Below are 26,429 nucleotides of genomic sequence, written 5' to 3' on the forward strand. Positions count from 1 at the left end.
TATATGTCTTGCAAGGGAGAAAAAAAAATCTAGTAGATCCCGGGCAAGAGGAGAGGGTGAGGTAAAGGGGATGGGTGAGGGTGAAGAGGGGTTAGGCAGAGGGTGAAGTGGGATGAGGTAGAGGAGGAGGATGGGTGAGGGGTGAGGAAGAAGTGGATGGGTGAGGTAGAGGTCAATGGTTAAGAGTGGTGAGATAGATGAGGATGGGTGAAGAGAGGTGCGGTAGAGGAGGAGGCAGTGAAGAGGGGTAAAGCCGGGTCCTCTGTGCCTTAGCCCCTGGTAACCGGCTTAGCAACAAACAGCTGTGCATTTAATTAGGCCTGTCTGGTACCACAAACACACGCACACACACAGTTTACCATATGGAAAATCCGCACTCATCAAGGTTTTATTTTTTTGGTGGGGGTATATCAGATTGAATATTGCAGATTGATGGAAGCCACAATGTAATTATCTACATAATTTCCAATCCCCCTTATATATATATTTTGTAAATATACAGTACCAGTCAGAATTTTGGACACATCTACTCATTCAAGGGTTTTTCTTTATTTTTTACTATTTTCTACATTGTATAATATTAGTGAAGATATCAAAACTATGAAATAACACACATGGAATAATGTTGTAACCAAAAAAAGTGTTAAAGAAACCAAAGTATATTTTATATTTGAGTTTCTTCTAAGTAGCCACCCTTTGCCTTGATGACAGCTGTGCACACTTGTCATTCTCTCAACCAGTTTCATGAGGTAGTCACCTGGAATGCATTTCAATTAACAGGTGTGCTTTGTTAATTTGTGGAATTTCTTTCCTTAATGCGTTTGAGCAATTCAGTTGTGTTGTGACGAGGTAGGGGTTAGACATATTTGGTAAAAGACCAAGTCCATATTATGTCAAGAACAGCTCAAATAAGCAGAGAAACGACAGTCCATCATTACTTTATGACATAAAGGTCAGTCAATGCAGAAAATTTCAAAAACTGTGAAAGCTTCTTCAAGTGCAGTTGCAAAACCATCAAGCGCTATGATGAAACTGGCTCTCATGAGGACCGCCACAGGAAAGGAAGACCCATAGTTACCTCTGCTGCAGAGGATAAGTTATTTTTGGTTCCAACCCCGTGTCTTTGTGAGACGTAGAGTAGGTGAACGGAAGATCTCTGCATGTATGGTTCCCACCGTGAAGCATGGAGGAGGTGTGGGGGTGCTTTGCTGGTGACACTGTCTGTGATTTATTTAGAATTCAAGGCACAGTTAACCAGCATGGCTACCACAGCATATTGCAGCGATACACCATCCCATCTGGTTTGCACTTAGTCCCACTATCATTTGTTTTTCAACAGGACAATGACCCAAAACACACCTCCAGGCTGTGTAAGGGCTATTTGACCAAGAAGGAGAGTGATGGTGCTGCATCAGATGATCTCGCCTTCACAATCACCCGACCTCAACCCAAGTTGGACTGCAGAGTGAAGGAAAAGCAGCCAACAAGTGCTCAGCATATGTGGGAACTCCTTCAAGACTTTTGGAAAAGCATTCCAGGTGAATCTGGTTGAGAGAAAGCTTTGCACACTAGGCAGTCATCAAGGCAAAGGGTGTTTTTGGGTTACTACATGATTTCATAGTTTTGATATCTTCACTATTATTCCACAATTTTCTTATATATTTTATCCTAACCCTACCACCCCTCCCCTAATTGGAGTCAACTAATGGACAACAAGACTTATGCTTCTAGTTCCGTCTTATACGTATGTACTGTATACATGTTCACAGACAGAGTATAGTTTACAATAGTTATCTTTTGTTTGTTTTTCAGAACTTTCATAAAAAGTTTCACCTTTCTATTCTCATAGATTCTACATATTGTAAATTAAAGAAACATTTTTGTTATGAGTATAATTGTTATTGATCGATTGAATATGACTTTTTTTTTAAATCACCTAGCAGTGCCATTTGCAGAGTTAGCCCCAGGTAAATGTTGCAATTATTCAGCCATTCTTGAACCTGCGACCAAAAACAAGCTACATATGGACATTAGTAAAAAAAAAAAAAAAGATCTAATGATTCTGTCTCTTCGCAGCAAAATCTGCAGAGCTGGGATGGTTCTATACCCCATATACATGTATATAACATTCTATTGATCGCAATAATTTTGTATAATCAGTTAAACTGAAAGGTTTTGAATCCAGCGTTGTCTTGTGTATCAGTTCACAAACCATGTACCGATTCAATGGCACATCTCTTCACAACTATTTTGCTATCTACAAGTCACAGCTGTCCATCTTTTAACCAATTTTACCAATACTTATCAAGTGTTGCTTGGGTTGGGGATATGTAACGGGCTACCTTTGCTTTGGGGGTCACTGGACAAAAAGAAATAGCCACTCAAGCATAAAGATGGTGTTATCGTTTTTTTTTTACTTCCGGAATTCGCTGCAAAGAAACTGAATTGACCGCTAACTAGCAGACGTTGCTACTGTATGTATAGCCGAGTTGCAGTCAGAGAATGGAGGGTTCTAGTATTCACTGTGCACTGCTCTGTCTCTACGTGTTTTGTCAGTTGGTGATCAGCTCCTATCAGTTCTGAGACATCTTGCTCTGTCGCTCAGTTTCTCTCCCGCTCAGTTTCTCTCCCTCTCTCCTGCTCAGTCTCTCTCCTGCTCAGTCTCTCTCCTGCTCAGTCTCTCTCCCTCTCTCTCCTGCTCAGTTTCTCTCCCTCTCTCTCCTGCTCAGTTTCTCTCCCTCTCTCTCCTGCTCAGTTTCTCTCCCTCTCTCTCCTGCTCAGTTTCTCTCCCTCTCCCTCCCGCTCAGTTTCTCTCCCTCTCTCCCTCAGTTTCTCTCCTGCTCAGTTTCTATCCCGCTAAGTTTCTCTCCCGCTCAGTTTCTCTCGCTCTCTCTTGCTCTCGAACACGCATACGCATACACAAACATATTAAATTATTTCCTTATAGAAATAAGCTATTGATGGGCTATAGGATGGGTACTGCTACGACACAAAGGAAATTATCTTTACAACGCACCAGAATTACCTCCAATACCAGGATCTAGGCCACATAATAATTTCTTGAAGGGTTAAAAGTGGTCTACCTGCAAGACTTCTGTAGCTAGTCCTGTAGCAATTGAAGTGTATAATTATATATATTTGTATAAACTTTTGCATAAAGACCGTTTAGATCGAACATAATCAATCTATGTTGTTAGATTTGTGGAATATATATCGTGCAACCTTTCCAATTTAAAGTGGTCCATCATGCGTTAATTATGCAGTGTTACTAAGGTCCCATCTCCCAGCCTAAGAGGTTAATCCTACAGTCATTGTTTTCTGTGCCCCAGTCAGTGTTTAAATCCCTGTTTAGTGGTGTTGGGCAGCTTTTTACAATTACATTAAAGCAAGCCCGCAAGGTGTCTGCCACGTTGTCAGCCACCTGTTACGCACGTGCAGACGCGCTTACACGTGTGTGTGTGTGTGTGTGTGTGTGTGTGTGTGCGCACACACACAGTCTTGTATAAATAACCTTAAGTCCCATTCAAAATAATATTTTCCCTAGCCCTGAACCTAAAACTAACCCTAGCTCCTTACCCTAACCTTTAACTTAAACCCTAACCTTATCCTAAACCTACAGTAGACCTAGCTCCTAAACCTAAAACTAACCATAAGCCTAACTGTAACCCTTAACCCCCTAGAATAGCATTTGACCTTGTGGGGACTAGCAAAAGTTGCTTGTTTATTATTCTTGTGGTGACTTCATACACATGGTTTGTCAAGATCTGTGTGGAAGAACTTGACTGACCTACACAGAGCCCTGACCCTCAACCCCATTGAACACCTTTGGGATTAATTGGAAAGCCGACTGCGAGCCAGGCTTAATCGCCTAACTTTAGTGCGTGACCTCACTAATGCTCTTCTGGCTGAATGGAAGCAAGTCCCGTCAGCAATGTATAGGGGTGGAAAACCTTCTTAGAAGATTAGAGGCTGTTATAGCAGCGAAGGGGGGAACAACTCCATATTAATGCCCATGATTTTGGAATGAGATGTAATATGAGCAGGTACAGTGGGGCAAAAAAACGTATTTAGTCAGCCACCAATTGTGCAAGTTCTCCCACTTAAAGATGAGAGGCCTGTAATTTTCATTATAGGTACACTTCAACTATGACAGACAAAAAAAATCCAGAAAATCACATTGTAGGATTTTTTTATGAATTTATTTGCAAATGATGGTGGAAAATAAGTATTTGGTCAATAACAAAAGTTTATCTCAATACTTTGTCATTGCCAACAAAGGGTATATAACAGAGGTCAAACGTTTTCTGTAAGTCTTCTGTAAGTCACAAGGTTTTCACACACTGTTGCTGGTATTTTGGCCCATTCCTCCATGCAGATCTCCTAGAGCAGTGATGTTTTGGGGCTGTTGCTGGGCAACATGGACTTTCAACTCTCTCCAAAGATTTTCTATGGGGTTGAGATCTGGAGACTGGCTAGGCCACTCCAGGACCTTGAAATGCTTCTTACGAAGCCACTCCTTCGTTGCCCGGGCGGTTTATTTAAATAAAAATAAATATATATATATATATTTTTTCACCTTTTTATTTAACCAGGTAGTCTAGTTGAGAACAAGTTCTCATTTGCAACTGCGTTTGGGATCATTGTCATGCTGAAAGACCCAGCCACTTCATCTTCAATGCCCTTGCTGATGGAAGGAGGTTTTCACTCAAAATCTCACAATACATGGCCCCATTAATTCTTTCCTTTACACGGATCAGTCGTCCTGGTCCCTTTGCAGAAAACAGACCCAAAGCATGATGTTCCCCCCCCCCCCCCCCCCCCATGCTTCACAGTAGGTATGGTGTTCTTTGGATGCAACTCAGCATTCTTTGTCCTCCAAACATGACAAGTAGATTTTTTCCCAAAAAGTTATATTTTGGTTTTATTTGACCATATGACATTCTCCCAATCTTCTTCTGGATCATCCAAATGCTCTCTAGCAAACTTCAGACGGGCCTGGACATGTACTGGCTTAAGCAGGGGGACAGGTCTGGCACTGCAGGATTTGAGTCCCTGGCAGCGTAGTGTGTTACTGATGGTAGGCTTTGTTACTTTGGTCCCAGCTCTCTGCAGGTCATTCACTAGGTCCCCCTGTGTGGTTCTGGAATTTTTGCTCACCGTTCTTGTGATCATTTTGACCCCACGGATTGAGATCTTGCGTAGAGCCCCAGATCGAGGGACATTATCAGTGGTCTTGTATGTCTTCCATTTCCAAATAATTGCTCCCACAGTTGATTTCTTCAAACCAAGCTGCTTACCTATTGCAGATTCTGTCTTCCCAGCCTGGTGCAGGTCTACAATTTTGTTTCTGGTGTCCTTTGACAGCTCTTTGGTCTTGGCCATAGTGGAGTTTGGAGTGTGACTGTTTGAGGTTGTGGACAGGTGTCTTTTATACTGATAACAAGTTCAAACAGGTGCCATTAATACAGGTAAAGAGTGGAGGACATAGGAGCCTCTTAAAGAAGTGGTCTGTGAGAGACAGAAATCTTGCCTGTTTGTAGGTGACCAAATACTTATTTTCCACCATCATTTGCAAATAAATTCATAAAAAATCCTACAATGTCATTTTCTGGATTTTTTCCCCTCATTTTGTCTGTCATAGTTGAAGTGTACCTATGATGAAAATGACAGGCCTCATCTTTTTAAGTGGGAGAACTTGCACAATTGGTGGCTGACTAACTACTTTTTTGCCCCACTGTATCTACTAGAGGTCGACCGATTAGGATTTTTCAACGCCAATACCGATTATTGGAGCACCAAAAAAAAGCCGATACCGATTTAAAAAAATAAATAATAATTAAACCAAATTAAATTAAATAAAACGTTTTTTTATTTGTAATAATAACACTTGCAACAATACTGAATTAACACTTATTTTAACTTAATATAATACATCAATAAAAATCCATTTAGCCTCAAATAAATAATGAAACATGTTCAATTTGGTTTAAATAATGCAAAAACCAAGTGTTGAAGTAAAAGTGAAATATGTGCCATGTAAAAAAGCTAACGTTTGAGTTCCTTGCTCAGCACATGAGACAGTTGGTGGTTCCTTTTAACATGAGACTTCAATATTCCAAGGTAAGAGGTTTTAGGTTGTAGTTAATATAGTATTTATAGGACTATTTCTCTCTATACCATTTGTATTTCATATACCTTTGACTATTGGATTTTCTTATAGGCACTACATTATTGCCAGTGTAACAGTATAGCTTCCGTCCCTCTCCTCGCCCCTACCTAGTCTCGAAACAGGATCACATCGACAACAGCCACACTCGAAGCAGTGTTTACCCATCTCTCCACAAAAGCCGCGGCCTTTGCAGAGCAAGGGGAATAACTACTCCAAGTCTCAGAGCGAGTGACGTTTGAAACGCTATTAGCGCACACCCAGCTAACTAGCTAGCCCTTTCACATCGGTTACACCAGCCATTAGGCTGATAGGCTTGAAGTCATAATGAGCGCTGTGCTCCTCGTGGATTGCAATGAGAGGCAGGTGGTTAGAGCGTTGGACTAGTTAACGGTAAGGTGCAAGATTGGATCCCCCGAGCGGACAAATTGAAAATCGGTCGTTCTGCCCCTGAACAAGGCAGTTAACCCACCGTTCCTAGGCCGTCATTGAAAATCAGAATGTGTTCTTAGCTGACTTTTTTTTTTTTTATCGACAAAATCGGCACCCAAAAATACCAATTTCCATTGTTATGAAAACTTGAAATCGGCCCTAATTAATCGGTCGACCTCTAGTATCTATATACTTTTGGTCATGTAGTGTGTGTATATACAGTACCAGGAAAAATAAACAATGTAATTCATTTTCGAGTAAGGTTGTTACGAAACTAAATTTGGAAAATGTTAAGGGGTGTGAATACTTTCCCAATGCACTGTATATATATCAGTGCCTTCAGAAAGTATTCACACCCCTTGACTTTTTCCACATTTTGTTGTGTTAAGGCCTGCATTTAAAATTGATTTAATTTAGATTTCTTTTGTCACTAGCCTACCCACAACATCCCATAATGTCAAAGTGGAATTATTTTTTAAATCATGTTTTCACTTTGTAATTATGGGGTGTGTGTAGATGGGTGAGAAAATAATAACTATTTAATAAATGTTGAATTCAGGCTGTAACACAACATAATGTGGAATAAGTCCAGAGGTATGAATACTTTCTGAAGACACTTTTATATACGAACCAAACCCTTCATACAGCCCCATCCTAACCCTCCGTAACCCTAATTTACACAACACATAAAGACACAGTACTTACTGTATATATAGACACCAAAGCCGTAACTCAGCCGTAGCCCTGTCCTGACCTGCTAATTCACTGGCTACCAACATGTCAACATCCTCCTCTAATAATACCTGACCTACTGCTTTCTATGTGCATGCTCTTCTAGCATTGCACCTCTCTCCTCATGCACACTCTTGATAGGTCCCCTCTCCTCATGCGCACTCCTGATAGATCCGCTCTCTTCTTGCACGCTCCTGATAGATCCGCTCTCCTTGTGCACACTCCTTTAGCCTGACTTCCTTAGCATATTCTCTTGCTCCTCTTTCCTAGTGCACAATCAAAAGGCACATCCTCTGCTTGTGCACACCGCTATAAGTGTGTGCATGCCCTTCAAGCTTCTGTCTCTGGCATGCACACCCCTCTTACTGCTAGTGCATTGTCCCCAGCTGCATCTCTGCTGCTGCTGGCCGGTGATGTACTGTATATAGCAAGGCCAGTGCTGTCAGTCTGTCTGCTGAGTTGGCTAACTATGCACTGGGATATTTACTCCCTCTGTCACACGTCTTTATTGCAGATCTTCGCTCGGCCCAGAACATGTCATGGCTTTAGAAGCTTCTGATAGGCTAATTGACATTTGAGTCAATTGGAGGTGTACCCGTGTATATATTTCAAGGCCTACTTTCAAATTCAGTGCCACTTTGCTTGACATAATGGGAAAAATCAAAATAAATCAGCCAAGACCTCAGAAAAATGATTGTAGACCTCCACAAGTCTGGTTCATCCTTTGGAGCAATTTCCAAATCCCTGAAGGTACCACGTTCATCTGTACAAACAATACTACGCAAGTATAAACACTATGGGACCACGCAGCCGTCATACCGCTCAGGAAGGAGACGCGTTCTGTCTCCTAGAGATGAACGTACTTTGGTGCGAAAAGTGCAAATCAATCCCAGAACAACAGCAAAGGACTTTGCGAAGATGCTGGAGGAAACTGGGACAAAAGTATCTATATCCACAGTAAAACGAGTCCTATATTGACATAACCTGAAAGGCCGCTCAGCAAGGAAGAAGCCACTGCTCCAAAACCGCCATAATAAAGCCAGACTACAGTTTGCAACTGCACATGGGGACAAAGATCGTACTTTTTTGAGAAATGTCCTCTGGTCTGATGAAACAAAAATAGAACTGTTTGGACATAATGACCATCGTTATGTTTGGAGGAAAAAGGGGGAGGCTTGCATGCCGAAGTACACCATCCCAACCGTGAAGCACAGGGGTGGCATCATGTCGTGAGGGTGCTTTGCTTCAGGAGGGACTGGTGCACTTCACAAAATAGATGGCATAATTGAGAAAGGAAATTTAAGTGGATATATTGATGCAACATCTCAAGACATCAGTCAGGAAGTTAAAGCTTGGTCGCAAATGGGTCTACCAAATGGACAATGACCCCAAGCATACTCCCAAAGTTGTGGCAAAACGGCTTAAGGACAACAAAGTCAAGGTATTGGAATGGCCATCACAAAGCCCTGACCTCAATCCTATAGAAAATCTGTGGACAGAACTGAAAAAGCGTGTGCGAGCAAGGAGGCCTACAAACCTGATTCAGTTACACCAACTCTGTCAGGAGGAATGTGCCAAAATTCACCCAACTTATTGTGGGAAGCTTGTGGAAGGCTACCAAATACAAATTGAGTGTATGTAAACTTCTGATCCACTGGAAATGTGATGAAAGAAATAAATGCTGAAATAAATAATTCTCTCTACTATTATTCGGACATTTCGCATTCTTAAAATGAAGTGGTGATCCTAACTGACCTAAAACGGGGAATTTTTTACTTGGATTAAATGTCAGGAATTGTGAAGAACTGAGTTCAAATGTACTTGGCTAACGTGTATGTAAACGTCCAACTTCAACTCTAGTTTCTAACCAGTCAATGTTCAGGTCACCCAGAAAATAGACCTCTCTGTTGACTTCACACACATTATCAAGCTTTGCACACATAGTAGAGGTTGACCGATTTAATTGGAATGGGCGATTTAATTAGGGCCGATTTCAAGTATTCATAACAATCGATAATCGGCATTTTTGGACACCGATTACATTGCACTCCACGAGGTGACTGCGTGACTGACTACCTGTTATGCGAGTGCAGCAAGGAGCCAAGGTAAGGTGCTAGCTAGCATGAAATCTTAACATAACTAGTGATGAACTACACATGGTTGATATGACTAGTTTATCTAGCTTGTCCTGCATTGCATATAATCAATGCGTTGCCTGTTAATTTGTCATTGAATCGCAGCCTACTTCGCCAAACGGGTGATTTTAACAAGCGCATTCACGAAAAAAGCACTGTCGTTGGAGCAATTTCCAAATGCCTTCCTATAGGCATTCCTGTCTTTTCTGAAGATGTTATATCTCTGTATTGCTACTGCTGTCTGCCTGTTCTGAGGCCTCTCTGTTCTATAGATGTGATTAAGATGGCGTATGTTTTCATTAACGGTTAAAGGGTCTTATGACTTTTAGCTTTGGCGCAGACAGAGTTCTGATATCCTGGATTGCATTGGATTGATTCCATTATTGCCCCTTGTGCAAATCTGAAACACTTAATTTATTTCCTGTTTCGTCTCCGTCTTTGGCCTACATCTCAGCTCCTAGAACAGAACTACACTGCACTATTCACTCCTCAAGTTCAGCTGGCATTGAGGATTTCTTTTTAAAGCGGTGAATAATTCAAACCCAGAGTTCTGTTTCTGTACCAGAGGAATTTACTCATTGACGTGCTAAAGCAGTGTTTTCAATCCTGGTCCTGGGGACCCAAGGGGTGCACATTTGTTTTTGCCCTAGCACCACACACCTGATTCAAATCCTTTTGATGAGTTGATAATTTGAATCAGCTGTGTAGTGCTAGGGCAAAAACAAATGTGCACCCCTTGGGTCCCCAGGACCAGGATTGAGAACCAGTGCGCTAAAGGGCCATCAGAGAATCCTCAGTCAAATGGCTGCTGCTGCTATTCTGGTGCCAAATGACTGCTATTGTACCCTCTTTCTGTGAATCTCAGTGCCTCGGGACGAGAGGAGAGGGGGAGAGAAATGGGACAGAGAGAGAGTGAGAGAGGGGATCATTTCAACAGAGCAAGTGTGACTCACTTAGATTCTGGCCCAGAGCACTTTCTGGCTTATTCTGTGTCTTATGAGCTGCATCATGTGAATTGACAGGAGTTTTTTGTGTGTGTGTGTGTTTCGTCTTCAGGGGGTATGTCTGTGGCACAGCCCTCTTGGATGCATCGTTGCGCAACTTTTTTTTAAAATTATTTTTTATTTAACCTTTTTATTTAACTAAGCAATCACATAAAGGGGTAGTTGACATAAATTCTAAAGTGAGAATGAGAGCCTGTCTGACTTGTGTGCTCGTGGCGTGCATATGGAGTGTGTGAGTAGATGTCCTACAAGAGCTTAGATATTTCTAGAAGAATGATAAGAAGTGGAGCACACACACTTACATGTCTTCAGCAGAAGACTGCACAGGTGCCCACTCAACACAGTCCGATAACTCCAACATCCACGTTAACACGCGTTAGGCTACAGTATATGCCGCTAAAGCCCTTGGCCCTCTCTTTTCAGTTACCCAGCAGTGGTGGTGTATCAGTGTAGTGGACTCTCACGTTTTACTGCTGTACATTAACAGTATGTGTTCTCTTCTCTCCAGCTGTGAGATGGAGGGATGCAGCTAAGGAGACTGGCTGAGGGAGGGAGGGGGAAGGGAGGGGGAGCATGCTGCCAAGTGGGTTCTGTGTGACACACATCTGTGGAACATTAACATGTGTATCTGTTTCCTCTGAATTTGCTGTGCTCAAATTGGTCTCGTCAAAACCAGCACCTTGGAAGAGAATTACCCTGCTGTGCACAAATGTTTCCTCACCTTTTGCTCAAAGTACTGTCTGTGTTTATGAACATATGAGTTACTAATGGGTATTCTGTCTGTCTGTCTGTCTGTCTGTCTATGTAGATCAATGTGCGGGTCACCACCATGGATGCAGAGCTGGAGTTTGCCATCCAGCCCAACACCACCGGCAAACAGCTCTTTGACCAGGTAAGCATGGGGTTGACTTAGAACAGACACACACACACACACACACACACTATAGAGGGTCAACAAGGCTGGGAGCTGGTCTAGTTAGAGCCTGTATGGGTATTGTCAGGAACAGAGAGGAAGAGACTGAGACAGAGAAACAAAGCAGTCATTGTGCAGAGCAGTGACAGAGAGAGGCCAGTGGAGACTGAGATAGAGAGGTGGGAGGCCAGTGGAGACCGAGACAGAGAGGTGGGAGGCCAGTGGAGACCGAGACAGAGAGTTGGGAGGCCAGTGTGTGTGTTGTGTGAAGAAAGGGCAGCTTTCAGTAGCAGAACTCGGGTGGGCTACAGGAGACTGCTGGAGCAGCAGAGAGGGATAGGCAGAGAGATTTAGAGACATTGTTTGCATGTGTTTCCCATGGAAGCTGATTGAGACAGGAAATGGCTATGTATGTGAGTTGAGGAAATGCTGATATTTGAAACCTTTTAACTCGTAATGTGGTTTACGTTGACAGTCAGTTCAATTTGCGACTCCATTCCAGTCCAAAGATTGTTAGAAACTAGTTCTCTGTAGTGCTGGACTGGAGCCCAGCTCTGACTCAGCAGGCATCCTCTTCTGCTGACTCTGCTGGTCACGCAGGCAGAGTCATATCAGTGGACACACTGGACTCCAATGACACACTCAGTCACTGGACTCCAATGACCTTTACTTACACTCTTGCATGCACACCATGTGATAATCGCTACAACACACACAAAGACACACACACTACAAGATACTCTGTTGCATTTTCTACAAAATAATTTCTCTCTTAACGCTCACTCACTCACTCACTCACTCACTCACTCACTCACTCACTCACTCACTCACTCACTCACTCACTCACTCACTCACTCACTCACTCACTCACTCACTCACTCACTCACTCACTCACTCACTCACTCACTCACTCTCTCTCTCTCTCACTGGGCCAACTGTTGATCCAAGTCTGATGGCCGATTGTTCCCTCCTCTTCTGATTGTTCCCTCCTCTTCCCAAAATCGTGATTTGTTCAAAGCACCGGAACTAATACTGCTTTTTGTCTAATGCATCCTGTTGTACCATGGCTGATCTATGGTACCATTTCTGTTGAACTGGTCTGTCCACGAGAGATGAAACTCAGCCTAACCTATGACCTGACCCATCACCTTATTATGTACAGTCGTGGCCAAAAGTTTTGAGAATGACACAAATATTAATTTTCACAAAGTTTGCTGCTTCAGTGTCTTTACATATTTTTGTCAGATGTTACTATGGAATACTGAAGTATACTGAAGCATTTCATAAGTGACAATTACATGAAGTTGATGCAAAAAGTCTATTTGCAGTGTTGACCCTTCTTTTTCAAGACCTCTGCAATCCGCCCTGGCATGCTGTCAATTATCTTCTGGGCCACATCCTGACTGATGGCAGTCCATTCTTGCATAATCAATGGTTGGAGTTTTTCAGAATTTGTGGGGTTTTGATATTCCACCTGCCTCTTGAGGATTGACCACAAGTTCTCAATGGGATTAAGGTCTGGGGAGTTTCCTGGCCATGGACCTAAAATATTATTGTTTTGTTCCCAATGCCACGTAGTTATCACTTTTGCCTTATGGCAAGGTGCTCCATCATGCTGGAAAAGGCATTGTTCGTCACCAAACTGTTCCTGGATGGTTGGGAGAAGTTGCTCTCGGAGGATGTGTAGGTACCATTCTTTATTTGTGGCTGTGTTCTTAGGCAAAATTGTGAGTGAGCCCACTCCCTTGGTGGAGAAGCAGCCCCACACATGAATTGTCTCAGGATGCTTTACTGTTGGCATGACACAGGATTGATGGTAGCGCTCACCTTGTCTTCTCCGGACAAGTTTTTTTGCTGCCCTTCTTGACACCAGGCCATCCTCTAAAAGTCTGGTCCTCACTGTGCACGCAGATGCACTCACACCTGCCTGCTGCCATTCCTGAGCAAGCTCTGTACTGGTGGTGCCCCGATCCCGCAGCTGAATCAACTTTAGGAGACGGTCCTGGCGCTTGCTGGACTTTCTTGGGCACCCTGAAGCCTTCTATACAACAATTGAACTGCTCTCCTTGAAGTTCTTGATGATCTGATAAATGGTTGATTTACGTGCAATCTTACTGGCAGCAATATCCTTGCCTGTGAAGCACTTTTTGTGCAAAGCAAAGATGACGGTACGTGTTTCCTTGCAGGTAACTATGGTTGACAGAGGAAGAACAATGATTCCAAGCACCACCCTCCTTTTGAAGCTTCCAGTCTGTTATTCGAACTCAATCAGCATGACAGAGTGATCTCCAGCCTTGCCCTCGTCAACACTCACACCTGTGTTAACGAGAGGTGTGATCACTGACATGATGTTAGCTGATCCTTTTCTGGCAGAGCTGAAATGCAGTAGAAAAGATTTTTTTGTGATTCAGTTCATTTGCATGGCAAAGAGGGACTTTGCAATTAATTGCAATTCAACTGATCACTCTTCATAACATTCTGGAGTATTTGCAAATTGCCATCATACAAACTGAGGCAGCAGACTTTATGAAAAGTAATATTTGTGTCATTCTCAAAACTTTTGGTCATGACTGTATTACTGCCCCCCATTAGTGACATCCCAAAAAAACACTTTTCAACACACATGGCTTCTAGCCTGGCCCATGCATGCTTTCTGAACCGAACACTACAACTGAAACTAAATCATATTACAACAAAATAGATATATTTTTAGACAACTAAATAAAAACTAGCAAATCAGGTCTGAAAACTGAAATTAAACTGAATTCCAAATAAAATTCAGTAACATATTTAATCAATCTAATATGTTTTTCCCCAATAGCACAAAGAGGCTGCAGAGATAACAGAGAGAGCCTGCAGAGTTCTGTCTCACTATCCAGGTCTGTGCACAAACAATTCAAGCTCCTACTTTTAAAAATCCACCTTTCCAGAAACATGTCTCTCACCGTTGCCGCTTGCTATAGACCACCCTCTGCCCCCAGCTGTGCCCTGGACACCATATGTGAATTGATTGCCCCCCATCTATCTTCAGAGCTCGTGCTGCTAGGTCACCTAAACTGGGACATGCTTAACACCCCGGCCATCCTACAATCAAAGCTTGATGCCCTCAATCTCACACAAATTATCAATGAACCTACCAGGTACAACCCCAAATCCGTAAACACAGGCACCCTCCTAGACATCATCCTAACCAACTTGCCCTCCAAATAAACCTCTGCTGTCTTCAACCAAGATTTCAGCGATCACTGGCTCATTGCCTGCACCCGTAATGGGTCTGCGGTCAAACGACCACCCCTCATCAATATCAAACTCTCCCTAAAACACTTCAGCGAGTAGGCCTTGTAGCACAAACTCAAAAAGGTTCTGGGACACTATGAAGTCCATGGAGAATAAGAGCATCTCCTCCCAGCTGCCCACTGCACTGAGGCCAGGAAACACTGTCACCACCAATAAATCTACAATAATTGAAATTCTCAATTAACATTTTTCTATGGCTGGCCATGCTTTCCACCTGGCTACCCCTACCACGGTCAACAGCCCTGCAACCCCCACAGCAACTCGCCCACGCCTCCCCATTTCTCCTTCTCCCAAATCCAGATAGCTGATGTTCTGAAAGAGCTGCAAAATCTGGACCCCTACAAATCAGCCGGGCTAGACAATCTGGACCCTCTTTCTAAAATGATCTGCTAAAATTGTTGCAACCCCTATTACTAGCCTGTTCAACTTCTCTTTCGTATTTCCAAAGATTGGAAAGCTGCCGCGGTCATCCCCCTCTTCAAAGGGGGAGACAGTCTAGACCCAAACTGCTACAGACATATCTATCCTACCATGCCTTTCTAAGGTCTTTAAAAACCAAGTTAACAAACAGATTACCGACCATTTCAAATCCCACTGTACCTTCTCCGCTATGCAATCTGGTTTCAGAGCTGGTCGTGGGTGCACCTCAGCCACGCTCAAGATCCTAAATGATATCATAACCACCATTGATAAGAGACAATACTGTGCAGCCGTATTCATCGACCTGGCCAAGGCTTTTGATTCTGTCAATTACCACATTCTTATTGGCAGACTCAACAGCTTTGGTTTCTCAAATGACTGCCTCGCCTGGTTCACCAACTACTTCTCTGATAGAGTTCAGTGTGTCAAATCACAGGGCCTGTTGTCCTGCGATTTGTTGTCCTGTTGTCCTGCGATTCTGTTGTCCTGACCTCTGACAGTCTCTATGAGGGTGCCACAGGGTTCAATTCTCGGGCCGACTCTCTTCTCTAAATACATCTGATGTCGCTCTTGCTGCTGGTGATTCTCTGATTTGCCTCTACGCAGACGACACCATTCTGTATACTTCTGGCCCTTCTTTGGACACTGTGTTAACTAACCTCCAGACGAGTTTCAACGCCATACAACTCTTCCTCCGTGGCCTTCATCTGCTCTTAAATGCAAGTAAAACTAAATGCATGCTCTTCAACAGATTGCTGCTCACACCTGCCCGCCCATCCATCATCTCTACTCTGGACGGTTCTGACTTAGAATATGTGGACAACTACAAATACCTAGGTGTCTGGTTAGACTGTAAACTCTCCTTCCAGACTCACATTAAGCATCTCCAGTCCAAAATTAAATCTAGAATCGGATTCCTATTTCGCAACAAGCCTCCTTCACTCATGCTGCCAAACATACCCTCGTAAAACTGACTATCCTACCGATCAACGACTTCGGTGATGTAATATACAAACTAGCCTCCAACACTCTACTCAACAAATTGGATGCAGTCTATCATGGTGCCATCCGTTTTGTCACCAAAGCCCCATATACTACCCACCACTGCGACCTGTACGCTCTCGTTGGTTATCCCTCGCTTCATATTCTTCACAAACACACTGGCTCTAGGTCATTTACAAGTCTTTGCTAGGTAAAGCCCCGTCTTATCTCAGCTCACTGGTCACCATAGCAGCACCCACCCGTAGCGCACGCTCCAGCAGGTATATTTCACTGGTCACCCCAAAGCCAATTCTTACTTTGGCCGCCTTTCCTTCCAGTTCTCTGCTGCCAATGACTGGAATGAACTGCAAAAATCACTGAAGCTGGAGACTCTTACTCCCTCCCTAGCTTTAAGCACCAGCTGTCAGAGCAGCTCACAGATCACTGCACCTGTCCATAGCCCATCTGTAAATAGCCCATCCAACTACCTCATCCCCATACTGTATTTATTTATTTATTTTGCACCTTTGCAGCCCAGTATCTCTACTTGCACATTAATCTTATGCATATCTATCACTCCAGTGTTTAATTGCTATATTGTAATTACTTCACCACTATTGGCCTATATATTGCCTTACCTCCCTTACCTTACCTCATTTGCACACACTGTGTATAGACTTTTTCTACTGTATTATTGATTAATTACTGACTGCTTCTTCCCTAAATAGTTCTTGCATAGTTTGGAGGAAATTGGCTCCAATTAAGCGTTGCAAAAGGGAGTGATAGCCTTCCTCCAAGATCTCTTTAACCTGTACAAATCTCCCACTTTACCACCACCAAAGCACCCCCAGACCATCATAATGCCTCCACCATGCTTGACAGATGGCGTCAAGCACTCCTCCAGCATCTTTTCACTTTTCACCTCAAACTTTAGATTTGTCTGTCCATAGCACCTTTTTCCAATCTTCCTCTGTCCAGTGTCTGTTCTTTTGCCCATCTTAATCTTTTCTTTTTATTGGCCAATCTGAGAGATGTCTTTTCTTTGCAACTCTGCCTAGAATGCCAGCATCCCAGAGTCAGTCGCCTCTTCTTTGTTGACGTTGAGACTGGTGTTTTGAGGGTACTATTTAATGTAGCTGCCAGTTGAGGACTTGTGAGGCGTCTGTTTCTCAAACTAGACACTCTAATATACTTGTCCTCTTGCTCAGTTGTGCACCAGGGCCTCTCACTCCTCTTTCTATTCTGGTTAGGGCCAGTTTGCGCTGTTTTGTGAAGGGAGTAGCACAGTGTTGTACGAGATCTTCAGTTTCTTGGCAATTTCTCACATGGAATAGCCTTCAACCCCAGAACAAGAATAGACTGAGTTTCAGAAGAAAGTTATTTGTTTCTGCCCATTTGGAGCCTGTAATCAAACCCACAAATGCTGATACTCCAGATACTCAACTTGTCTAAAGAAGGCCAATTTTCAGCTGTGCTAACATAATTGCAAAAGGGTTTTATAATGATCAATTAGCCTTTTAAAATTATAAACTTGTATTAGCTAACACAACGTGCCATTGGAACACAGGAGTGATGGTTGCTGATAATGGGCCTCTGTACGCCTATGTAGATATTCCATTCAAAATCAGCCGTTTCCAGCTACAATAGTAAATAACAACATTAACAATATCTACACTATTTCTGATCAATTTGATTTAAAAAACAAGGACATTTCTAACTGACCCCAAACTTTTGAACGTGTGTGTGTATGTGTGTGTGTGTGTGTGTGTGTGTGTGTATGACCGATGATAATGAAATAATAATAAAACACAAACAGGCTTCGTTCAATACAAGTGTGTGTTTGAGAGAATGGGGCCACAGAGGGAGTGAGAAATGGACCGAGTAAGATTGAGAGTAGAGTTAATGATGTGTTAGTGAATGATGTCCCTGGTCAGCAGTGCTCTATTGACTGTAAATCACATCAGGCCAGATGGTTGAGCCGGCACCTGAGAGAACACACCATTAGGGGCCTTTCTGAGAGAGAGAAAGAGATGTCGTGTGAATGGAGAAAAGAGGAGTGTTGTAAAAAAGCGATGTTCTCCCACTTATGGGTGAAACAGTGAGGTGGCTCACACACTTGAGCGTCAATGGTGAGCAGGCTTTGGGCTAGGGTGAATCTGGGTTCTCGGTGCTACGTGAGGCCTAACCTGCTAATCATTGACGCATATTGTGTTTGTGTTTTCAGGTGGTGAAGACAGTGGGCCTCCGGGAGGTGTGGTTCTTTGGCCTGCAGTACACAGACAGTAAAGGCTACAGCACGTGGCTCAAACTCAACAAGAAGGTGACGCAGCAGGATGTGAAGAAGGAGAACCCTCTGCAGTTTAAGTTCAGAGCCAAGTTCTTCCCGGAGGACGTGTCTGAGGAACTCATCCAGGAGATAACACAGAGACTCTTCTTCCTGCAGGTAACACACACACACACACACACACACTTATACTGAACAAAAATATAAACGCAACATGTAAATAGTTGGTCACATGTTTTGTAAGTAAGTGAGCTTTTCTCCTTTGCCAAGAACCCATCCACTTGACAGGTGTGGCATATCAAGAAGCTGATTAAACAGCATGATTATTTGCAGCTTGTGCTGAGAACAATAAAAGGCCACTCTAAAATTTGCTGTTTTGTCACACAACACAATGCCACAGATGTCTCAAGTTTTGAGGGAGCTTGCAATTGAAATGCTGACTGCAGGATTGTCCACCAGAGTGGTTGCCAGAGAATTTAATGTTAATTTATCAACCATAAGCCGCCTCCAATGTTGTTTTAGAGAATTTGGCAGTACGTCCAACCGACCACGTAACCACGCCAACCCAGGACCTCCACATCTGGAGTCTTCACCTGCGGGATCCTCTGAGACCAGCCATCCGGGCAGCTGTGGGTTTGCTCAACTGAAAAGTTTCTGCACAAACTGTCAGAAACCGTCTTAGGGAAGCTCATTTGCGTGCTCATCGTCCTCACCAGGGTCTTTACCTGACCACGGTCCGGCGTCGTAACCAACTTCATTGGGCAAATGCTGAACTTCGATGGCCACTGGCATGCTGGAGAAGTGTGCTCTTCACGGATGAATTCCGGTTTCACTGTACCGGGCAGATGGCAGACAGCGTGTATGGCTTCGGGTGTGTGCGAGTGGTTTGCTGATGTCAACGTTGTGAACATAGTGCCCCATGGTGGCGGTGGGGTTATAGTATGGGCTGGCATTAGCTACAGACAACGAACACGATTGCATTTGATTAATTGCAATTTGAATGCACAGAGAAACCGGGATGAGATCCTGAGGCCCATTGTCATTCCATTCATCTGCCACCATCACCTCATGTTTCAGCATGATAATGCACGATCCCATGTCACAATTCCTGGAAGCTGAAAATGCCCCAGTTCTTCCATCACCAGACATTGAGCATGTTTGGGATCCTCTGGATCAACTTGTACGACAGTGAGTTCCAGATCCCGGCAATATCCAGCAACTTTGCACAGCCATTAAAGAGGACTGGGACAACATTCCACGGGCCACAATCAACAACCTGATCAACTTTATGCGATATGCGAAGGAGATGTGCCACGCTGCATGAGGCAAATGGTGGTCATACCAGATACTGACTGGTTTTCTGATCCATGCTCCTACCTTTTTTTAAAGGTATCTGTGACCAACAGATGCATATCTGTATTCCCAGTCATGTGAAATCCATAGATTAGGGCCTAATGAATTTATTTCAATTGACTGATTTCCTTATATGAACTGTCACTGTAAAATCTTTGAAATTGTTGCATGTTACGTTTATTTCTGTTCAGTATTTATTGGTGTCCTTCATACTCACAATGTACATTGCAAATCCAAACAAAGTACTTAAACAAGTGTGTGTGTGTTCTCTGCCCATGCCAGGTAAAGGAGGCCATCCTGAATGATGAGAACTACTGTCCTCCAGAGGCAGCCGTGCTGCTGGCCTCCTACTCTGTCCAGGCCAAGTACGCAGACTACAACAGAGACCTCCACAGGCCTGGCTACCTTACCTCAGACCGCCTGCTGCCACAGAGGTCCGTACCCCACACGCACCCCTCTCTCTCTGTCCCCTCTCTAACCCTCTCTGTACAGAAGAGACCTCCACATTTCCACCTTCACTTCCTCTGCCCCTCTCTGTCCCACTCAAAGAATACCAGGGGAAGAGTCTTGCTGTCATAGTAACTCAGAGAATCTCTATTGAAATTGCTCCTACAATGGTTGAGGAGGCTGGAATGTCCTGCTACTTAATGAATTCTTTCCATACTCCCCGTTAGTGTGTGCTGGAGGGAGGGATTGTGTGCTTTTGTGAAGGAGTTGTTCTTCAGTAGAGTGGCTTGCCCCTCCCTCACTATACATCTGTTCTGTCTTTTGATGCTAGGCCTATAGTGTGGCCCTTTTTGAATAACCCTTTGTATGTTTTTGTGTGTCCTGCAGAGTCTTGGAGCAGCACAAGTTGACTAAGGAGCAGTGGGAGGACAGAATACAGACCTGGCATGAGGAACACACAGGCATGCTCAGGTAGGGCTTTGTATAAGGGTCTATATGTGTGTTTCTTTATGAGTCTGTTGGTGTCAAACTTGCTTCTCTACACAAGTTGTAATGTGTGTTTGTGTCCACAGAGAGGACTCAGTGATGGAGTATCTGAAGATAGCCCAGGACCTGGAGATGTATGGCGTCAACTACTTTGAGATCAAGAACAAGAAGGGAACAGAGTTGTGGCTGGGTGTGGATGCACTGGGACTCAATATCTACGAACATGAGGACAAGTGCGCAATACTGATATACAGTTTTTTGTTGTTGTTATTTTAGAGTGGAAGGTGGAATATGCCATTCATCCACTAAGGTGGAACGTAAGAGAGCATACCTGAGCATGGCCTTGTCAGATATACTCCATGACACTATCGCCCTCTGCTGGGCACAGATGGTGCCTCTAGCTTAATTTAATACTACACTGATATGGGTAGGTAGTTACCTTCACATGGCATAGTACTGTACTAGCATAGTGTTGAGACAGTCTGTATTTTTCCTTCCCTTCTCCCCAGGTTGACACCAAAGATTGGCTTCCCCTGGAGCGAGATCAGGAACATCTCCTTCAGCGACAAGAAGTTTGTCATCAAACCCATCGACAAGAAAGCTCCAGTAAGTCAGTCTACCAGGAAGGTAGGGTTTAGGTTTAGGCTTAGGCTTAGTCAGACTACCATGAAGATAGGGTTAGGCTTAGTCAGTCTACCAGGAAGGTAGGTTTAGGGTTGGTCAGTCTACCGGGAAGGTAGGGTTAGGTTTAGGGTTAGTCAGTCTACCGGGAAGGTAGGGTTAGGTTTAGGGTTGGTCATTCTACTGGGAAGGTAGGGTTAGGTTTAGGGTTGGTCAGTCTACTGGGAAGGTAGGTTTAGGGTTGGTCAGTCTACTGGGAAGGTAGGTTTAGGGTTGGTCAGTCTACTGGGAAGGTAGGTTTAGGGTTGGTCAGTCTACTGGGAAGGTAGGTTTAGGGTTGGTCAGTCTACTGGGAAGGTAGGTTTAGGGTTGGTCAGTCTACTGGGAAGGTAGGTTTAGGGTTGGTCAGTCTACTGGGAAGGTAGGTTTAGGGTTGGTCAGTCTACTGGGAAGGTAGGTTTAGGGTTGGTCAGTCTACTGGGAAGGTAGGTTTAGGGTTGGTCAGTCTACTGGGAAGGTAGGTTTAGGGTTGGTCAGTCTACTGGGAAGGTAGGTTTAGGGTTGGTCAGTCTACTGGGAAGGTAGGGTTAGGGTTGGGCAGTCTACTGGGAAGGTAGGGTTAGGTTTAGGGTTGGGCAGTCTACTGGGAAGGTTGGGGAAAGCGGGAGGAAACAATACAACACAATGTACAATAAACATTGATAATATAATAAAGACATTGCACTAATCTGTAAATTAGTAAAATGAGTGCTAAATTCATTAAATGTAAAATTACCTTTTCCTTTTCTCCCCTCCCTCCTCTTCCCTCCACTCCTTTCCTCTCTCCTCCCTTCCTCTCCCTCCTCCCTCCCCTCACTCCTCCTCTCCCCTTCCTCCGCTTCTCCCCTCCCTGCTCTGCCTCTCCCCCCTCCTCTTTTCCTCTCCCTTCCTCTTTTCCTCTCCCTTCCTCTTTTCCTCTCCCTTCTTCTCCTCCTCTCTCCTCCCTGCCTCTCCCTCCTCTCCTCCGTGCCTCTTCCTCCTCCTCTCTGCCTCTCCCTCATCTCCCCTCCTCTCTCCGCCCTGCCTCTCCTCCGTGCCTCTTCCTCCTCCTCTCTGCCTCTCCCTCATCTCCCCTCCTCTCTCCTCCCTGCCTCTCCCTCCTCTCCTCCGTGCCTCTTCCTCCTCCTCTCTGCCTCTCCCTCATCTCCCCTCCTCTCTCCTCCCTGCCTCTCCCTCCTCTCCTCTGTGCCTCTTCCTCCTCCTCTCTGTCTGTCCCTCATCTCCCCTCCTCTCTCCTCCCTGCCTCTCCCTCCTCTCCTCCGTGCCTCTTCCTCCTCCTCTCTGCCTCTCCCTCATCTCCGCTCCTCTCTCCTCCCTGCCTCTCCCTCCTCTCCCCTTTTCCTCTCCACTCCTCTCTCTATAGGATTTTGTGTTTTATGCCCCGCGGTTGCGGATCAACAAGCGTATCCTGGCGCTGTGCATGGGGAACCACGAACTGTACATGAGGAGGAGGAAGCCTGACACCATTGAGGTTCAGCAAATGAAGGCCCAGGCCAGGGAGGAGAAACACCACAAACAGATGGAAAGGTACAGAAAGAACACATGCAAACATGTAGTTGTGATTTTGAACAGAAGGGGGCAGCATTGTATAAAATATCTCTGTACCAGAGCTATATAACGGGTGGATCTCTGTATTCCCTTGATTCCTCAAAGGAGGTGAGAAGAGCGGATATTGGGAATTACAGAAATACAATTGAAATATTAGGCCGATCCACCATCCTAACACTGCTCTCGTGTGTCTAATGAGGCTATTTAGAGACAGCTATGGACTGGATGTCTCTGTATTGCTCTTATGTGCATTTTTGTGTTTTACCTTTTTTGTAAAGCATCTTGAAGTTGCAGACAGTTGCACCAGTGTTGTGATCATATTTTATACAACAAAATATTGAATGATATGAGTAAGATATTCAACAATTAATTACATTTAATTTGAATATATTATTAGCCCAGGCATTTTCATCAACTGAACAATGCGTCTTTTGTTTTACAGAGCCCAGCTAGAGAACGAGAAGAGAAAACGAGAGCATGCAGAGAAGGAGAGGGCGAAGATAGAGAAGGAGAAGGACGAGCTTGTCGAGAGGCTCAGACAGATTGAGCAACAGACGCTAAAGGCCCAGAAAGGTATCTACAGTTGAAGTTGGAAGTTTACATACACCTTAGCCAAATACATTTAAACTCAGTTTTTCACAATTCCTGACATTTAATCCTAGTAAAAATTCCCTGTATTTGGTCAGTTAGGATCACCACTTTATTTTAAGAATGTGAAATGTCAGAATAATAGTAGAGAGAATTATTTATTTCAGCTTTTATTTCTTTCATCATATTCCCAGTGGGTCAGAAGTTTACATACACTCAATTAGTATTTGGTAGCAATGCCTTTAATTGTTTAACTTAGGTAAAACGTTTCGGGTAGCCTTCCACAAGCTTCCCACAATAAGTTGGGTGAATTTTGGTCCATTTCACCTGACAAAGCTGGTGTAACTGAGTCCGGTTTGTAGGCCTCCTTGCTCGCACACACTTTTTCAGTTCTGCCCACAAATTCTCTATAGGATTGAGGTCAGGGCTTTGTGATAGCCACTCCAATACCTTGACTTTGTTGTCCTTAAGCCATTTTGCCACAACTTTGGAAGTATGCTTGGGGTCATTGTCCATTTGGAAAACCAATTTGTGACCAAGCTTTAACTTCCTGACTGATGTCTTGAGATGTTGCTTCAATATATCCACATAATTTTCTTCCCTCATGATGCCATCTATTTTGTGAAGTGCACCAGTCCCTGCTGCAGCAAAGCAACCCCACAACATGATGCTGCCAACCCTGTGCTTCACGGATGGGATGGTGTTCTTTGGCTTGCAATCCTCCCCCGTTTTCCTCCAAACATAACGATGGTCATTATGGCCAAACGGTTCTATTTTTGTTTCATCAGACCATAGGACATTTCTCCAAAAAGTACGATCTTTGTCCTCATGTGCACTTGCAAACCGTAGTCTGGGTTTTGATTTTGGAGCAGTGGCTTCTTCCTTGCTGAGTGGCCTTTCAGGTTATGTCGATATAGGACTCGTTTTACTGTGGATATAGATACTTTTGTGCCTGTTTCCTCCAGCATCTTCACAAGGTCCTTTGCTGTTGTTCTGGGATTGATTTGCACTTTGATTTGCACAAGTACGTTCATCTCTAGGAGACTGAACGTGTTTCCTTCCTGAGCGGTATGACAGCTGTTTGGTCCCATGGTGTTAATACTTGCGTACTATTGTTTGTACAGATGAACGTGATACCTTCAGGTGTTTGGAAATTGCTCCCAAGGATGAACCAGACTTGTGGAGGTCTACAATTGTTTTTCCTGAGGTCTTGGCTGATTTCTTTTGATTTTCCCATGATGTCAAGCAAAGAGGCGCTGAATTTGAAGGTAGGCCTTGAAATACATCCACAGGTACACCTCCAATTGACTCAAATGATGTCAATTAGCATATCAGAAACTTCTAAAGCCATGCCATCCCTTTCTGGAATTTCACAAGCTGTTTAAAGGCACAGTCAACTTAGTGTATGTAAACTTTTGAACCACTGGAATCTAATCGACTTGCAAACTATAGTTTGTTAACAAGAAATTTGTGGAGTGGTTGAAAAATTAGTTTTAACCTCTCTAGGCTAGGGGGCGGTATTTTCACGTCCAAATGAAAAGCGTGCCCAAAGTAAACTGCCTGCTACTCAGGCCCAGAAGCTAGGATATGCATATTATTAGTAGATTTGGATAGAAAACACTCTGACGTTTCTAAAACTGTTTGAATGATGTCTGTGAGTATAACATAACTTATTTGGCAGGCGAAACCCCTAGGACAAACCATCTAGGAATTTTTGTTGTTGTTGAGGTGACAGTGTTTTCAATGTTTTTTCTATGTGGATCTAGATTTCTAAGGCACTTGCTTGCAGTTCCTATCGCTTCCACTGGATCTCAACAGTCTTTAGAAATTGGTTGATGTTTTTCCTTTGTCTAATGAAGAAGTAGGGCTTTTCAGAACGAGGGTCGAGTCTAGTGTACTGTTGTGGTTGGGGTGCATAGTTTTTATCCGCTATTGAACACAGTTTATCCCGTCTTAAATTGTATCGAATATTTACGTTAAATACAACCTAAAGTTGTATTAGGAAAGTTGTTTGAATAAAGATTACAGGTAACCTATTAGATATTTTGAAGTCATGTTGAGCGAGTTGGAACCGATGTTTTTCTGTATCAAACGCGCCAAATAAATGGACATTTTGGAGATATAACGATATAATCGATATAAACTAACAAAATTAAAAAATTTGATGGTTATGGGACATATTGGAGTGCCAACAGAAGAAGCTCTTCAAAGGTAAGGCATGAATTATATCGTTATTTCTGAGTTTTGTGTCGCGTCTGGCTGGATGAAATATTATTGTCTGTGTTTGTTTGATGGGGTGCTGTCCTCAGATAATGGCATGGTTTGCTTTCGCCGTAAAGCCTTTTTGAAATCTGACACAGTGGCTGGATTGTCAAGAAGTAAAGCTTTAATTTGGTGTATTGCACTTGTGATTGTATGAAAGTAAAATATTTCTAATAAATTAATTTGAATTTGGCGCTCTGCCATTTCACCGGATGTTGTCAAATCGATCCCGTTAATGGGATTTGATCCCTAAGAAGTTTTAATGACTCCAACCTAAGTGTATGTAAACTTCCGACAAGCGCATGAACATTACACACATGCATGCATTACACACAAGCGCGCACACACACTTACATGCATGCATTACACACGCGCACACACACTTACATTACATAAATGCACACAAATTACATGCACATGCATTACACACACACACCAACAACGGATACAACTTCGGAGGAACAATGTAAATGGGACTGATCATCTCACTTATTTTACATGTCATAGGTTATCATGCAACCAACACCCTGGAGTAACACTTACACCCGCTGTAGTTCACAGCTGGTGTTCAGACACGTTCACAGCTATAGTACGCAACACTGGGATTTGCATACTAGCTCTTGTTAGGAGGAGTGAGGAATGGGCTATCATTTAGAGACCATAGGAGGACTGCTAGCTGTTTTATCATGTTACAGGGAAGGGGACATGAACATTCATTCTC

The 26,429-nt window shown here is 43.6% G+C and overlaps 1 protein-coding gene across 4 annotated transcripts in view; it reads left to right on the plus strand.

The window, feature by feature from the left end:
* Positions 1-26,429, plus strand: part of LOC109869461 (radixin) — a 55,168-nt gene that overhangs the window by 22,289 nt on the left and 6,450 nt on the right. For 2 of the 4 annotated variants that reach the window (XM_020459641.2, XM_031799281.1), the window contains exons 3-10: positions 11,278-11,361; positions 18,305-18,523; positions 20,000-20,151; positions 20,552-20,635; positions 20,737-20,883; positions 21,160-21,256; positions 22,674-22,837; positions 23,301-23,431. In XM_020459641.2, the coding sequence (XP_020315230.1) occupies positions 11,278-11,361; positions 18,305-18,523; positions 20,000-20,151; positions 20,552-20,635; positions 20,737-20,883; positions 21,160-21,256; positions 22,674-22,837; positions 23,301-23,431 (1,078 nt within the window). Of the gene's footprint in view, positions 1-1,496; positions 1,539-11,277; positions 11,362-18,304; positions 18,524-19,999; positions 20,152-20,551; positions 20,636-20,736; positions 20,884-21,159; positions 21,257-22,673; positions 22,838-23,300; positions 23,432-26,429 lie in introns of those variants that run through there. The other 2 variants (XM_020459649.2, XM_031799290.1) reach the window with 2 other exon arrangements.

The sequence above is a fragment of the Oncorhynchus kisutch genome, linkage group LG2, assembly GCF_002021735.2.
Source record: "Oncorhynchus kisutch isolate 150728-3 linkage group LG2, Okis_V2, whole genome shotgun sequence".
NCBI classification, from domain to species: domain Eukaryota; kingdom Metazoa; phylum Chordata; class Actinopteri; order Salmoniformes; family Salmonidae; genus Oncorhynchus; species Oncorhynchus kisutch.